Here is a 17,989-nt window from a genome sequence, read left to right on the forward strand (position 1 = left end):
TGGCACAACAATGTGAATGAGCTTAATGCACTTGAACTGCACACTCTGAAATGGTTGCGATGGTAAATTTTATGTTGTGTGTATTTTACCACAATTAAAAAAAAACAGACCCTAGCCAAACCTACTTCAAAAGCCTGTTGTGCTGCTTCTAATGATTTCCTACAGAAGCGGTTGCCATTTTTTAACTTCTCTGTTCTCCTTTGGTTACTTTGCAATAGCAAATGACCCAGAGTCAGCAGATGGACGAACTCCTGGATGTCCTCATTGAAAGTGGAGGTAAGGCATCAGGATGCCCTGCACCTGCATGTACTCTGGGGAGCAAACCTTAGGATCAAGGTCAGATGCTCATTGTAAGCTGGACCAAAAAGTCGTCTCAGGGTTGAGTGTCACTTCCTCTCAGCCTCCCGTCCACATTTGAAGCAGAGATAATGTGAATAGAAGGCATAGATGATGATTCCTCACTGCCTCTGTCCCGTTGTCCTCAGAAAAATTTTCATCAGTCATTTTAACAGTTTTCATCTTTCAGCTCAGTCCATGTTTCCCTAAATGTTTTCTCCTGCTACACCACTTGTCCCTACTGTTCTAATCCCAACGTCCCCCTCTTCTTAATTATAAGAAGAAGAAAGCAGATAAGGCAAGTTTTATGCTACCTACTCAAAATGAAATTTAATTGGTAATCTCCCACTGATGGCCCATTCATGTTCACATGGCATTCAAGTAAAAAATGGTCAGTGTGTTCTTTTTGCCTCCTTTTAAGTCATTCATTTATTTCTTTTTTAAAAATTACATAGTATGTGCCTAAAATTTGAAACCACACAAATGAGTAGGATCATGTAAGGAGAACGTGTGCATAGAAAGAAAAGACTCCAGATCTGAGCCCTTAAGTAACGACATTTAAAGTTTCAGGGAGAAAAGTGGTCAGGCATCATACTAGGTTCAATACTGTACCAGGCACAATCTCCACCTTTAGGGGGTTTGCGGTCTGGTAGGGGAGATGGGGAAAAAGCAAGTAAACAGGCAATTCTTCCATTGTAACAAGAGGGAAAAAGGAAAAGATGGACACAGGGGTATGTATCGTTGTAAGTTTTGTAATGGAAAGATGAGTGGGTTCCTATCAGACACCCTTATATTTTTAATGAAGTATGTTGGCAAGGTCTGCAAAGAGTCGGGGTACAAGAGGGGAGCACGGGAGGTTCCAGGAAAGAAGAACAGTGATGAATTGATCCCAAGTGAATTGAGTTTTCTGGAGAAACACAGTAGGATCCCTAGGCGGTATTAAGTGCCCCTCGTAGGCTTGACATCATGAAGTTAAAGAGAAACCGGGCAGCTTCATTGTGTAATTTTTCTCTTGAACGTCCAGCCGATCCAGGGCAGGCTCAGAGAAAACAGATGATAAGATTCATCCAGATGCGGGCTTTTGCCAAGGGAGTATGGTGATGGGAGAAAAGGACAAGGGGATTAAGGATATTTGTGAGAGAGTAATTACAATGGTGGCTCAGGAGTATAGGCGGGACAAGAAGTAAAAACCAGAAGGGGCTGATGGATGGTGATAAAACAGCAGAGTTGGTAGGTTGGGGTGACCCCAGCGGGCTGAGAAGTTGTTGTCGTGGGGTCCTTATGAGGGGAGCTAGAGGAATAGGAGGAGATGGACAGAGAGTTGGCAATATTGATCGAAATCGAGCTTTCAGGGGGATGCAGTGTTTGGGGACAACCAAGTCCAGGCTGTGTCCGGCAGAATGGGAATGGCGGAATCAGCTGGGTTGGAGGGATGGAGTGTCAAGGAACGGAGAGGCCAGCTGGACAACGGGTCACTTCTGGGGATGCTGAAGGCACAGAGGATGGCAAGAGTTGAAGTGGGAGGAAAACAATGAACCGGAAGTAGAGTTTTCAGTGGATGAAGAGGAGGGGCCAGGAGACTGGGGGGCGGGGGCGGGGCCAAGGAGAGCAGCATGACCCTCGAATCCACTGAGGAGGGCTTCCCTGGTGGCGCAGTGGTTGGGAGTGCGCCTGCCGATGCAGGGGATGCGGGTTCGTGCCCCGGTCCCGGAAGATCCCACGTGCCGCGGAGCGGCTGTGCCCGTGAGCCATGGCCGCTGAGCCTGCGCGTCCGGAGCCTGTGCTCCGCAACGGGAGAGGCCACAACGGTGAGAGGCCCGCGTACCGCAAAAAAAAAAAGAAAAAAACCACTGAGGAGTTAATAATAATGAGGGGGAGTGACAATCAGAACGTGGCAATGGGAAAGGACCTGATGACCCATCTTCTGGCTCTGCAGCAAAGGAACCCCCAGTGAGGGTGTAACGGAGGATGTAGTGTCCTCAGGGGACAGCCAGGTGTCAGTGAAGAAGCAGGTAAAAGAACCTGCTTTGAGCAATCAATAATCACAGAGTGGAATTTCCAGCAGGAGAGGGTTTGGGTAGAGACCCAAGGGAAGAACTGAGGATATACAGAGCAGTTTGGGGATCAGACTGGGTGATGAGCAGTGACCCGAGAAGCATGGCCATCTCCTGTGTCTACACGTAAGTCATTCATTCCAGAGATTCATGCACGTGTCATGCTCGAGCGGAAGTGCTTGAACAATTCCCATTGTGTTTTACCAACAGAAATGCCAGCCGACGCCAGAGAGGATCATTCATGTCTTCAAAAAGTCCCAAAGATACCTGGGTCTTCTCGAAGCCCCACTGCTGCCCTCCCCGCCAAGCCCCCGGCTTCATTTGAACCAGCCTCTGCAGGAGGCCAGCTCTCCTTCGATCACTACGGCGCCGACAGCAACGAGCACCTTGAAGTCTTATTAAATTCCCAGAGCCCCTTGGGGAAGGTGGGTGACGTAGCCCTTCTGAAAATCGGGAGCGAGGAACCCCCTTTCGATGGGATGATGGATGGATTCTCCGGGAAGGCTGCAGAAGACCTCTTCAACGCGCATGAGATCCTGCCGGGCCCCCTCTCCCCCATGCAGACTCAGTATTCACCCTCTTCCGTGGACAGCAGTGGGCTGCCCTTAAGCTTCACGGAATCTCCTTGGGAAAGTATGGAGTGGCTGGACATCACGCCACCCAGCTCCACCCCGAGCTTCAGCTCCCTCTCCACCGGCGGCCCCAGCATCTTCAACATCGATTTCCTGGATGTCACGGATCTCAATTTGAATTCCCCCATGGACCTCCACTTACAGCAGTGGTAGATGCCTGACGCAGCGTGCTACGGAAGACCAGTAGGAACCCGGTGGGGGAGAGCACACAACCGTAAATACTTACATTATCCAAAAGAAGGAGGAGGGGGGTGGAGGAGGGGAAGGAGAAGCCGGAGAGAGTTAAAAAGAAGCAATGGAGACTTCTGTGACAACGAACAAGAGCAAATCGGAGTCTTTTCTATATAGATAGATAATGTAATATTTACCAGCCTTCAGTGACAGTTCATGATTTCAGCAGTGCACTCAAAAATATGCTTTTTCAGACCAAGAATGCCAAAAAAAAAAAAAAAATTCTTCCACTGCCTTTTCAAACACCAGTCTTTTTTCTAGCCCGTACTTCTTCTCAGGCATCGTTGGGGCATAATCTCACTTTGTAAGCTTTTCTCATGAATTTATTACACATACCGTGGAAAGAAGATGTAAGCTTTCTAGGGAGCACAGGGAAGCCAGTCCGTCAGAGGTGATGGAGGACGCACCCATGACGGAAGCTGCTTCCTGTCTCTCCGTCACCTGGCTTTCAAAATAGAAGTCAGGCCCAGTGTCAGGTTCTTAAGGCAGAACAGAGGGACAGGACCAATCCATTCCCAGGGGAGTGAAATGAACTCAGCGTCCCTCAGCCGCAAAGCTGCCGCGTTGCGGTGGCCCCAATTCTATCCCACAACCGACCCACCTTTGGCCTCAAGAACCCCACCTAGAATTTCCCTCCTTCTCAACCAGTAGCCGAATCATTCCCACTGTCTCCGTGGTGATAAGCGTTGTGAAACAGGTGAGAACCCTAAAGCAAGAAGAAAAGCAAAACCTTCTGCCGTAGACAGTTCTCCAGCACAACCCCCTTTAGTGTCGAAGACTAGAGAGGACCATGTAGGCAGAGCAGAAGGACCTCCCTAGCCTCAGGAAGCCGTATCAGAGATCATTCAGACAGGACTAGAGAACATCGTTTCACGTGTCCTGGAAATAAATACCGTGGGTTACTATAACAGGACGATTATAGAAGTCAGGCTGCTTTTCTTGTTTTCTTATTGGTGGGAGGTGGTCCACCTCTGTTTACCTTTCTCCCGCTCTGCTTTTCTTTCAAGATATCAGTCCTTTCTTGCTCCTGTGTTGGAGATCTTTCCTTTTCTGCCCCACCATCGGGAGAAGAGAACTTCTGCCTTCTAACCAGCTGTCATACCCCTAATAAAGCCATATGTTAAAAAGCTAAAAAATCGAGGTTCTCCTGGAGAACTTATTCTCCGTATGCGTAATCTGCTATAAAAGGAAGTCAAAAGAATGCCCTCAGGAAGAAACCAATGACTCGGCCCATTAGTCACAAAGCTGTCTCTACCCTCATTTGATTAATAGCAATCCCTGATTTGGGTTGCTCTGGGGAAATCGGAAATCATTATATAGTAAAGATAAATACGAATCATAGTTACAAGGAGAGAGTATTTCAGGTCTGGGTTTCTGAAAGAAAACACAATTGCACGTTGAAAAGGATGGAAGGAGAAAAGACGACGGTCTCGTGTGCATTCCTCATTACCTCTCGTGCTTTCGCTGGGAACTGAAAAACTTAACTTGCAGGATCGTCTCCCTAAGGCTCACTGTGGTTCCAGCTCACCGTTTCGTAGTGTTGCATGCTGTAGAAAGTAGCTATCGCTGTTTTTATTTTTTATTGAAATCACTAAGGCACTGTTTTCTTCGTTTGTTAAAAAAAAAAAAAAAAAAATTGTTCACTGTGCACTTATGGAGAAAATAACCAAACATGTTGTGATTTTAGAAGTTCTCTTTTTGAAAAAAAACCAAAGATTTAGAAGTCATTCCATTGTTAACTTGTAAACGTGTGTGAACACAGAGTGTTTTTGGTGACTGCTACTCTGAGAGCTGCCAGATCTTATTGGGGGGTGAGGAGGGAAGGAGAGGGATGTACACACACACACACACACACACACATGCACGTGTGTATAGATATATACATATGTATATGTATGTGTGTCTATAGGTGTGTGTGTACATATGTATCCATATGTACACATACATATGTACATATACATACACATATGTGTATGTGTGTGTATCTTCAAGGCAGTGTTAGAGTTCTATACCAAAAGCCTTTAAGCCTCCATCTGCTGTGAAATGATCTTGCCGTTTCTCACTGCGAGTTCCTGATTAATCACCCAGATTACACGTTGCCTCTCTGTTTATGACTCATGGCTCCAACCCAATGACTCACAGCCACCTGCTTACCATGAACAAGCGCGTCTTGACTGTGATGTGAAAAGACGGAAGAGCATCACCGTTGGTCGCTGGAAAGGGTACTGCCGTCTCTCACGGGAGAGCACCAGTGGAAGATGACAGTTGTTTTACATTCCTCCATCTGCGTTGTGCTTTAAAAGAGCCACACGGTACACTTTGCTTTTATCAGAACCAAACATCTAGAGGGGAAGATTGCCAGTCTCTTCTTTGACGATGAAGCTATGGAGAAGAAAACCTTCGTGACACATTCCTCACGTTTGTGTGTTCCTCAGACGTCGAAGTTGTATTCAGATCTTGATAAAGCTCGCTGGTCCGTCCATTTCTCCTATGCCACGTTGTGTGATTTTTTTTAATGTTATTTTTGTCCCCCTTCCTTTGGAAAACAATCGCACAGCAATCTCTGAGACTCTGGTCTGAGTGTCAATTATTTTTTCCTTTGGGTATTTCTGTCTGAAGTGCTAGACTTGGTTAGGAGGCCCCTATCTTTGTAAGACTATGCATTTTCATTGGGATATTTTTAGGATATTATCAGGCACTGACATATACGCCTCACAGTGAAGATACTCGCAACTACAGACCAACACACAACCCGGAGCAGCCTCCTGGATGGTTGTTTTTAACCTCCTCCCACAGTCTTCACCCGCCATATTCACTGTCTCTTCGTAGATCAGATATGATATTTGCAAGATAAAACTGAGGATAATTGGGAGGAGGTTGAGGATTTTTTTTTTTTTTAAGTTCTTTTAAACTCTTAGTTGTGTCTCCTTTTCTGGTGACAAATTGAGCATGACTAAAAGATGTACAGAGACTTAGGAAGATGGCCAGGGTCAAGGTTCGCTTGAAACTAGCCACATGTAGTTCTCTTGAGACCCCTGGGACCCCCCGTGGTAAAGCAGACCTGCAGACATTTGCAGCTTTTCCCAACGCTGGTGCAGTAGGTTCACGCTTATCCAGTGGAGTCAGGAAATTGCTTTGTGCAAATGATTTCATTAAGCCAGTGCTCATTAGAAGCTCTGCTGCTAACAGCGTTACTGAGATGACACACACTCTGCTATAAAGCCGGGGGGGGAGGAAAGAAAGAAGGAAGGAAGTTGAAGGAAGGAAGGAAGGAAAGAAGGAAGGGAGGGAGGGAGGGAGAAAGAAGGAAGGAAAGGAAAGGAAAGGAACGGAAAGGAAGGGAAGGTCCTAACCTCTCAGTTCAACTAAGACTCTGCATTATGAAAAGCAAATTGCAAAATTTTGGATGAGAAATGATTCTCTCCAATGAAATGATTGCACTGGTAAATGAGGAAAGCAAGAGGGTCTTCACCTAAATAGTCAAGGGGTTGTGAACTGGTGGCCTTTGCCATTCAGAAACATTTATTTCCAATCTGAAAAAAATAATCAAAAACCTACCCCAAGCATTCAAGACAGTCCTTTTCCAAAAATGTTCAGACACCATCAGCTCTTCTAGAAACCAATGCTGGCCTAGCCGAAAACTCCCACATCCAATTTACTCATCCAGTGGCTAAGTACTCGATGTCTCACCTGTGCAAAGCACGCAAAACCCAAATGGACAGCACCACGTAGACTCTGCACAGATGGTTCAGATTTTGAGTGATTGGGGAGTTGCAGGAACACTGGGAATCTCTCAGTCCTCCAACCAGAAACCCTTTACCTGTGGTGACAAAGGGATCTGCGTTTTCCCGGAAGGTGGAGGGGAGGGCCCCTTTTTAGGTAAAAGCTGTGCCCATGCTAACATTTTTTTTTTTCTTCTCAAACAGCCTCAATGTGTCACTTAGACATCTTTCCTTACTTGCACCACTTAAATCATCTGTGAGAGCTTTAGGGTTTGTTTTCATTGCCCGATACAGAAGCCTCTTGAAAATCAGGGAAGGGTAAAGGAAACTTTTTTTTGGCCTCACCCCCTAATCTTGATCTTCAGAACGACCTCTCCGGACCAAAGGGACACTTAAGGGTGGGGGGTGTCCACGGGGAGTCTCCATCTTTTAGGAGAAAAGCTGCAGGGTTGCGAGGGCAGCGTGGTCCCCCTTCAGGGCTTGGCTGTGGTCCTCACAGGGGAAGTCCACAGATGCACACAGTTTGCTATCAGCTGTGAGAGAACTCGGATTAAAAGAGTCTGGAGTGTTCATTTTCCTATAAAGCCAATAGAAACCAACAGGGCGGTTCAGATGCTGAAACTGCTAATGCTTTATTAGATGATATTACTAGACACACAGAGTCCAGGTCCTAGAACAAGACGGTCCTGTAAGTCTGAGAGCCGCTCTGTGTGGTGAGAAGCTGGGTTCGATTCTGGAATCCACATTTTCAGAGCAACCCTGTCTAGGCTGGGACTGCACATTAGGAGATGATTTTAAGACAGCAAGAGGTCTGAGAAAAATGTCTATCATCTTGCAGGGAAATTGTAATAGGATTCATTGAGTTTGATAACATATGAATAAGTTCCCTCCTGATTGTAGGAGTCGGTGGATTCTAGGCTTCTAGAATTCTGCGGATTAAGGCCAACACCTGATTGTCTCTTGTGCTTATTTGAATCACCTCCAGCCTCATGGACACTGGTCATGTGAGTTTCCTGTACATGTTTTAACAGCTCCCGGGGGTTTATGGGAAAAGGGAGGATAAGGATGAGGATCCTGGAGGCTGTTCTAATGTTTTCCAAAGGAAGGGAATCCACACTGCTGCCCAGAGTTCTCTCCAGTGCGCCCGCAGTGGGGAAGGAGGGCAGTGTGTGGCTGGGTACTTGAAATCCTCCCTTGGCGAAACACCAAGAGACACATTGTGAAGAAGTCAGAAGAGCCAGCATACGTTCTCTGCAGGGACCCTGCGTGGTGGAGTTTTCACGTCGGCCTCCTTTGCTCAACGATACGTAACTAGAAAGAAATGTGGGTGACCAGGAAGAGAAAAGAAGCAATGGCTAAATACCAAAGTTGGCATGTGTTCTTTTTAAAAAAAATACGTATATTTTTAAATAAAATGTTTATTTTAGAAAAAGATGGAAGCTTTTTTCTTAACTATGTGATGTACCAGGCATTGTGCTGTTATTTCACTGAATTCTCACAATGGTCCCATGAAGCGGTACCGTGATCATCCCCAGTTTACGTTGAAGAAACAGAGTTTGGAAAGGCTAAGTTAATCGCTTAAGGTTACACATCTCAAAATTGGCAGAACCAGTAATCGCACTTTATTTATCTCCGATGTCCCTGATCTCAAACACTGTACGTCTCACCCGCACTTACCACTGATGATACTAATAAAATGAGGACTTTGGTGAAAAGGAACAGAGTCTGCAGTTACATACATGCTGTTAAAACACACGGACAGATAAGTTAGCCAACCCAATGTTCTCATCAGTTTCGCAGCTGAGCAAACCGAATGGTAACGTAGAACAAATTGGGCATCAAGGTGATCTATAAAATCTGTAGAGACTCCCCAAGGAAGACTGAGTTTTTATCTTCTTTTCTCCCCTAAATTTATTCCTGACCATCATTTTCTCATCAGTGCATATATAAACCAAATGGAGGAGCTGAGATTTTGTGAAAGAGCCCTGGCATGGGGGTCCTCAGCTCTAGTTCAGACTAGCATTGATCTTGCCCCATGCCATGGCTCTTCCTTCCCTGTTCTGGCCTTACTTTCTCGTGGGTTCTCCCCGCTTAGAAGCAAGAAGGTCACAGGTGGCCAGAAGCCCCAGGTGTTCATCCTGCCAGATTAGCAGTCCCAGCAAAAAGAGTTTCTCATTCCTAAGAGTCGCAGCAGAAATCTGACAGCTGTCTCTCAGCGGTCTCATCCATGAACCAATCTCTGTGGCCATGAGCATGAGATACAAATTCATGCATAGGGTCTGGATCTCCTGTTTAGCCCTGAGCTGCGGTGTGGGACCATTTGAATCTCGTGCACTGACAGTGGAGAAGGTGAGCTTTTCTAAAGCAAGGTTGAGGCGCTTTTACCAAAAGGTGGAAAGGATGCACAAACTACAGATTACTCTATACAACCCCTGTTGATGAGAAGTTTGTCACCTAGTGGAGGAAACAAACAAGGAATGACAACGTAGCCTACGTTGCTTACATGCGGGTAAGTGCATACTGCTCCCATGTGGTATGTGGTAGAGAAAGGGCATTGAAGGAAGTCTTGGGTGGGGAGGATGGTCAGGAAGGGCTCTCCAGAGGACCACCAAGCAAAGATAGTTACAACAATGGAGTTAGCCAGGCCAAAGCAGAGGAAGAAAGCATTCCAAGCAGAGGCAACAGCCTGTGTAAAGGCCTGGAGATAAATGAGAATTTGCCATAAGTGTGAACTTATCTTTAAAACATGAGGGTATCATTGGAGCATTTTAAGCAAGGAAGTGCTATAATAATCTTTACACTTTATGTTTTAATTTTTATTGTTTTATTATTTTTATTTAATTATTATTTTTACTATAATTTTTTATTGAAATATACTTGATTTACAGTGTTTCAGGTGTACAGCAAAGTGATTCAGTTACACATATATATCTCTATTCTTTTTCACATTTCTTTTCCATTATAGATTATTACAATATATTGAATATAGTTCCCTGTGCTATACAGTAGGTCCTTGTAGTTATCTATTTTTATATATAGTAGTCTGTATCTGTTAATCCCAAATTCCAAATTATTTAGAAAGAGAACTCTGGCTATAGTGTGGAAATGGATGGGAGTGACAAGGATAAGGGAAGGGCAGCCGAGTAAATTGTGAATTCGTTTGATAAATCACTGGTGCCCTTCTTATTCTACAGGCATGAGAACTTCAAGGGAAATTCAACATGTTGAATTTAGTACATGAGGAATGATGGAGTAAGGCTAGGGGTTAGAGTGATGGTAGTAACCTAAGAACCCGTAAAAAAACAGCCAACAAGCTGATGGTGACTAAGAAAACGGTCGTAGCAATAGAGAGATTAAGGTAGATTTGAAATAGAATGGAAAGTATGGGGCTTGATCACTGGATGTGGTGAGCAAAGGAGAGGACTTGGATCTGGGAGGGGTAGGTGGTTGTCCAGTGTATGTTCATCCCATTCACAGAGGCAAAAGGCCAGAATGAGTGACTTAATAGGAAAAATTGTGAATTTGAGTTTTGAGCGACTACTGCCTGTAGGACACTCAAGTCAAAAGCACTCACGAGAGAGGTCTGGAACTCAGAGTCCTTTGTGTAGAGATTTAGGGATGGGAGAAGTCAGCATACGGAAATCAACTGAAATCATGGGGATGACTATGAGCTACCCAGTGTGTGGAGTGAGAAGAAAACAGGATGCGGAGGACCACCACCACGTAAGATATTGGTGAAGGCGAGGAAAGGGCGTGGCTAGAAAACCAGGAAGAGGACCGGAAGAAGGTGGTATCCCAGGCACGGAGGCGGGAGAAAATGTCAAGAAAGAGGGAGCCTTCAATCGTGTCCAGTGCTACTGTTTCAGTAAGGTAAGGAATGGAGAGTGCTGTTTGATTTAATAATAGGGAGGTGGTGAGAGCACCTTGGGTGCAGTGGTGAAGCCGGGTGGATGTAGACCGAGGAATTGAAAGGCGGTGAGGAAATGGAGACAGTAAATCCAGACATTGCCTTTCAAGAAGCATGTCCATGTGAGGAAGGAGACACACAGGACCGAAGCAGAGAGTCAGAAATTCAACGGATTGATTGTCAAGAGGAGAGATATTTGAGGTAACCTAAAAGCAAATGAGAGTTTGGTAGTGCACACAAGAGAGAAGGTGGTAGGGGTACACGGCTGTATCACCTTTATTTGTCCACTCTACTGTGGATGGGTGTTTCAGTTGTTTCCAATTTCTGACTATTGAAAATGTTGCTGATACAGACATCCTAGCGCATGCCTTTTGGTACAGATATGTACACATTTTTGTTGAACGTGTGAAATGGTGGGGTCACGGGCTTTGCATACTGCTAAGCCTCAGCTGATAATGGAAAACAGCTTTCTGAGGGGCTTGACCTCCCATCAAAATATAGGAGCTTCAGGTGAGCTACATCCTCGCCAACGCTTGGTTTTTGCCAGTCTTTTTCAATTTTAGCCAGGCTATGGGTGCGTTTTGGTATTCCCTTGTAAAATCGATTGGCGTATATTGGGTGACTAACGAGGTTCAGCAACTTTTCATATGTCCTTTGGCCATTTGGATTTGTCTCTGTGGTAAGGCGACCCTTCACATCCCCCGTCCATTTTTCTTTTAGGTTTTCTGCCTTTTTCCTATTGTATTGTAGAATTCTTTATATATCCTGGAGTTGAGTCCTTTGACTATTATGTGGTTTGCAAGTAACTTCTCCCACTCTGAGGATTGCTTTTTTTAGTCTCTTAATGGTATTATCTGATAAACCAAACTCTTCCGTTGTTAAGTAATCCCATGTATCAATATTTCCTTTAAGGTCAGAGTTTCTGGTGTCATGTTTAAGGAATCATTCCCTACCCCAAGTTCCTATAGAAAATGTTCTCTCTTGTTCTTTATTTTGATTTTTTATTTCTTTTGGGAAGAATAATTTTTTTAGAGAATGGGTGGTTGATAAACCTTTCCAGGCATTGCATGTTTAAAAATGACTTTCTTTTGCCCTTGTTTGTGAATGTCAGACCAGATGTAGAGTTTTTGAGTCGCACTTGAGTTACAACCTGTTTCCATTGGAACTCTGTAAACATGGCTCCAAATTTTATTGCATTGAGTGTTGCCAATAGGAAACATTGAGAGAATCGGCTTTTCTTCAGAGACAAACTTTTCTCGGAACAGTACTTATATACATTTGTATCTGTCTATCTTCCTTTTTTTGTGGTGGTGGTGGTAATTGTTTTAATTTATTTACTGGAGTATAGTTGATTTACAACGTTGTGTTAATTTCTGCTGTACAGCAAAGTGATTCAGTTATACATATATATATGTATATATACATTCTATTTTTATATTCTTTTCCATTATGGTTTATCACAGGATACTGAATATAGTTCTTTGTGCTATACAGTAGGACCTTGAGGTTTATCCGTTCCATATATAACAGCTCACATCTGCTAACCCCAACTCCCCGCTCCATCCCTCCCCCACCCCCCTCCCCCTTGGCAGTGGTTGTCCTTTTAGATTGAGGTATAATTGATATATAACATTATATTAGTTTCAGGTATACAACATAATGATTCGATATTTGTATATATTGCGAAATGATCACCACAATTAGTTAACATCTATGCCACACAAATTACAATTCTTTTTCTTATGATGAGAACGTCTGAGATTTACGCTTAGCAAATTTCAAATATACAGTACAGTATGTGTCTATCTTTGAAATTCAGAAGTTTTACCAAGCTACATCTAGGGCTTCCACCTCTACCCGCTGCAGTAATATATTCTGGTACTTGATGAATGATTTCAATTTTGATTTGGGCCTTTCTTCAGCTGTGCAGAGTATCTTTTCAAGAACTTTTATGCTATTTTCTTCCTCATCATTTGCTCTGGAAATTCTATTACATGTATATATATTTTTTAATGTTCTGAAAAAGATTCCATGTCTCTCTTCCTTTTCCTTTCCTTTCATTGAATTACCTACTTTTTTCCTCCGAATTTTGGGGAACTTTCTTCCAGCCCATGTTGGAATGCCCCAGTTTTGCTTTGGGCAGTGCCAAATCTGCTATTTCCTGCCTCTGTTGAGTTTCATTCGTTTGGAAGTCGTATGCTTCTTATCCAAGGACTCTTTCTTGTTTAATATGGCTCTTTTTCTTGGCAACCAGCTCCTGTCTTATTAAAGCCATGTTCTCTCTGTTCTCACCAAGAATACAAATTAGACTTTAAAAACTCTAGTTCCCTTACTTCCTGCTTAACTTTTTCACTGGAGGACATTTCTCTGAGTCCTCAGATTCGCCTCCCTGTGTTATGGAGGTAATAACCTGTAATAAAAGCACAGGCATTTGAACTAGAAAAACCTGGGTTTGCAGCCCAGTGGTGACACTTGAATGATATTCACAGAAAGCCTCTGAGCTTTGATTTATTTGATGGGTGTAATAAAACCCTCATCCCAGAGTTCTTTTCAGGATTGAACAGGATAATGAGTGTTGAGATCCTTACAGTATTGCTTAGCTACATGGTTTATTACTATCTTCAGCGTCACTTGCTATCGTCACTGCCGGCATCATCATCATCTTTACCATTATATTGAACTACTCAGTCTTTTTGTGTGTGTGTGCGTTTGTTCATTCGCAGAGAGGTCTGGTTAGTCAGGATTTGGTGGCTGAGATGGTGGGGGCAGCGGTCTCTTGGAGATGGTGTTGGTCTCTGTTTAATTTCCCCCAAAAGGTTACCACACATAGTAACGTTTTCCTGGACAGCTTCCCTGACTCAGAATCACTGGTACTATTTTCTGCCAAGGTAGGAAGTAGGACGTTTCCCTAATTTCCACGAGTGAAATAGAATTTTTTCATATATATATATATATATATATACACACACACACACACACACACACACACACACACAGACACACACATATATACTTGAATTATTTCTGAATGACTTTAGAGGAAGAAATGAATCAAAACTACTGGCTCTAGTTAACTTTTTGGTCCTCAAAGTTGAATTTAAAATTGATTCCAAATAAAGAGAATTAACACATGAAAAGGCTTAGGTGAAAATACAGTTGAATATTTCTACCCTTTGAGGATAGGGTAGACTTTCTAAGCATTAAACTAAGGGCGTAAAACATAAAGGAAAAGATTGATGGATTTGACCACATGAAAAATGTAAAATTCCTGGAAGACAAAAATCAACGTTAGAGGTTTTAAAAGGGGGAAGGCCAAACTAGGGGAAACATTTGCCATAAGATACAACAGCATTAGTATAGTTAATATAACAAAAGAGCTTTTTAATATCACTAAGAAAATATGGAACGCCGTAAGAGAAAACCAGGCTGAGGACATGAAGAAGTGAGCAACTAACTGAAGAAGAAACACTCATAGCCATGAAACATGTGAGAAAAATGTTTAATGCGATAAAAAAGAAAAACCCTGCCAATTAAAATAGCACTATAATGCTATTTCTTAGCTCTTCATCTGGCAGGATTATTAAAGTGGTAATACCCCATATAGGTCAGGGTGTGGGGAAAATAGAACATTTATGCATGGTAGGTGGGCCTGCAAAATGTTTCCATTTTTTAATCTAGAAGATAATTTGGCAATACAAGAATAAACTTGAAAACATGACACACTCTGGTGCAGAAATTCTCTTTTTAAATTGAACTCTAGTTGATTTACAGTGTGTTATTTTCAGGTGTACAGCAAAGTGATTCAGTTATATATATATGTATATATACACATACATACATATATACACACACAAATATATATGTATTTCAGTTTCTTTTCCATTATAGGTTATTACAAGATATTGAATATAGTTCCCTGTGCTGTATAGTAGGTCTTTGTTGTTTATCTATTTTATATACAGTGGTGTGTATTTTTTTTTTTTTTTTTTTTTGCGGTACGTGGGCCTCTCAGTGTTGTGGCCTCTCCCGTCGCGGAGCACAGGCTCTGGACGCGCAGGCTCAGCGGCCATGGCTCGCGGGCCCAGCCGCTCCGCGGCATGTGGGATCTTCCCGGACTGGGGCATGAAGTTGTGTCCCCTGCATCGGCAGGCGGACTCTCAACCACTGCGCCACCAGGGAAGCCCCAGTGGTGTGTATCTTGATGCAGAAATTATAATTCTTTAATTTTGATCTTAAGAAAGTATATGTGCAAAGTTTTAGTCACCATGTTAATCACAGAGATATTTAAAATAACAGAAGATGGGAATGAACATACTGACCTAACAAGTGTGATCCCTTTTTTGAAATATATTTATAAATTCATAATGTTATCTTGGTTAGTAAGAGTAGGCACGGTTTTTATTTTTTAATTTATCTGCACTATTCATTCCTCAATAAATACCATGAAAATGTACCTGCATTTATATGTAAACACATATAGTGTTAGATTTTATTCATTAACATTCTATTAGTGGATTAATTTTATTCATAATTTTTATGTCTATTCTTAAGATACTGGTTTGTTGTTTTTGTGTTTGTTTCATGTTTGTGCTACATTCATCAGGTTTGGTTACAGGGTTAGGCCAATTTCATAAAATGAACTGAGTTGCTTTCCCTTTATTTCTGTGCTCTGGAACACTTTAAATAGCCGAAGAATGACCTGTTTCTTGAATCTCTGAAATAAATTTATAGTTTTTTAAATAAGTGAAATTATCTGAGCCTGACTACTTTGGGGAGTGTTGTTTTGTAACGACTTTTCCAATTTTTTCAGTGTTCTTGGTCTACTCATACGTGCTACCTATTTTAGTTATTTTTATTTTTTAAAATTTATTTTATTGAAATATAGTTGATTTACACTGTTGTGTTAGTTTTGGGTGTACAGCAAAGTGATTCGATTATACATATATATATATATATATATATATATATATATATATATATACACATTCTTTTTTGTATTCTTTTCCATTATGTGTTTATCCCAGGATATTGAATACAGTTCCCTGTGCTCTACAGTAAGACCTTGTTGTTTATCCATCCTATATATAATAGTTTGCATCTGCTGACGCCAAACTCCCAATCCATCCCTCTCCTACCCTCTCCCCCTCGGCAACCACAAGTCTGTTCTCTACGTCTGTGAGTCTGTTTCTTTTTTGTAGGTAAGTTCATTTGTGTCATATTTTAGATTCCATATGTCAGTGATATCATATGGTATGCGTCTTTGTCTGACTTACTTCACTTAGTATGATAATCTCTAGATCCATCCATGTTGCTGCGAATGGCATTATTTCATTCTTTTTTATGGCTGAGTAGTATTCCATTCTATATATATGTACCACATCTTCTTTATCCATTCATCTGTCGATAGACATTTTGGTTGTTTCCATGCCTTGGCTATTGTAAATAGTGCTGCTGTGGACATAGGGGTCTTGCTACCTATTTTTTTTTTTTTGGCTGTGCTGTGAAGCATGCCAGATGTTAGTTTCCAGACCAGTGATCGAACCTGTGCCCCCTGCATTGGGAACACAGACTCTTAACCACTGGACTGCCAGGGAAGTCCCCATTGCTACCTATTTTAAAAACATCTGTAGTAATATATATTTTCCTAGTGAAAAAAGAGCTTACTTTGAAACAACTAGACATAAAATTGCAAAAATATTCTCAAAATTTCTTTTGGCATCTGTGATTAAATCCTTTTTCTCATTCCTAAAGTTGTACCTTTCGGTTTTTCTTCTTTTTCCCTTTCTTGAGCTCTATTCATTTTATCTATCTTTTAAAGTAGCCCACCCTAGAATGAGTTCATCAATTACTCCCTTAATTTCAGCTGTAGTCCGTATCAGGGCTGCCTCAACAACTGTTCGTTCTGGAGCCCAAGGTGACAGACAGATAGTCCCCTCAAGGAAGTTCATCTTATGGCACTGACAGAGGTGAAGAAAGCCTCTTAATACATTGGGTGGAGGTGGCACGTGTCCCTTCCACCCACATGCCATTGGCCAAAGCCGTCACATAGCCAAGTCCAAAGTTACTAGGTAGGGAAATACACTCTGTCCATGATAAGGTTCTGGCAAAGATATAGATCCAAGGAGAGCTGAAAAATTGGAGTTGATGTGCCCCAAGATGGGAACATCTATCATCCTGTTTAAAGATACTTTGGACTGGGCTTCCCTGGTGGCGCAGTGGTTGAGAGTTTGCCTGCCGATTCAGGGGACACGGGTTCGTACCCCGGTCTGGGAAGATCCCACATGCCGCGGAGCGGCTGGGCCCGTGAGCCATGGCCGCTGAGCCTGTGCTCCCGGAGCCTGTGCTCCGCAACAGGAGAGGCCACAGCAGTGAGAGGCCTGCGTACCGGAAAAAAAAAAAAAAAAAAAAAAAAGATACTTTGGACTAACAGGTATGTTTTAATGGTGTAAGTTTTATACTTGCTGGTATAAAGGTGATTGGAATCTGAAAAGGGTAATAATATCCTTCACTTATAGCGTAACACTGAATATAACTTTGGACTTGTTAAATCCTGGAAGGCTTAGGCATATCCAGGCCAACAGCGATTTATTGAGCAAGTAGATTGGTCAGTTGGTGGATTTCCCAAAACTTAAGGCTTAGAGATCTTGGGCTATAAACCCCCATATAATAGATGAGGAAAGAATACCCTGGATAGGTGAGATAAAATGACCGGCCATAGGGCTTCCCTGGTGGCGCAATTGTTGGGAGTCTGCCTGCCGATGCAGGGGACGCGGGTTCATGCCCCCGTCTGGGAAGATCCTGCATGCCGCGGAGCGGCTGGGCCCATGAGCCATGGCCGCTGAGCCTGCGTGTCCGGAGCACGCAATGGGAGAGGCCCGTGTACCGCAAAAAAAAAAATGACCGGCCATAATTACACTGAGCTTGTCACTTCCTGTTCTGTTTTCTCTCTTCTGGTGGACCGTGTTTTGTTTTTTTTTTTAATTTTTTAAATTGAACTAGAGTGGATTTACAATGTTGTGTTAGTTTCTGGTGTACAGCAAAGTGATTATATATATATATATATATATATATATATATATATATATATATATATACATACATACACAT

At 42.7% G+C, this 17,989-nt stretch overlaps 1 protein-coding gene across 1 annotated transcript in view; it reads left to right on the top strand.

The window, feature by feature from the left end:
* The window catches only part of MYOCD (myocardin), a 45,361-nt gene extending 42,158 nt beyond the window's left edge, over positions 1-3,203 (top strand). The window contains exons 10-11 of the mRNA XM_059998528.1: positions 219-276; positions 2,601-3,203. Coding sequence (XP_059854511.1) covers positions 219-276; positions 2,601-3,175 — 633 coding nt within the window. The 3' untranslated portion in view covers positions 3,176-3,203. The remainder of the gene's footprint in view (positions 1-218; positions 277-2,600) is intronic.
* Positions 3,204-17,989: the final 14,786 nt, after the last annotated feature.

This window comes from Delphinus delphis, chromosome 19, assembly GCF_949987515.2.
Source record: "Delphinus delphis chromosome 19, mDelDel1.2, whole genome shotgun sequence".
NCBI classification, from domain to species: Eukaryota; Metazoa; Chordata; class Mammalia; order Artiodactyla; family Delphinidae; genus Delphinus; species Delphinus delphis.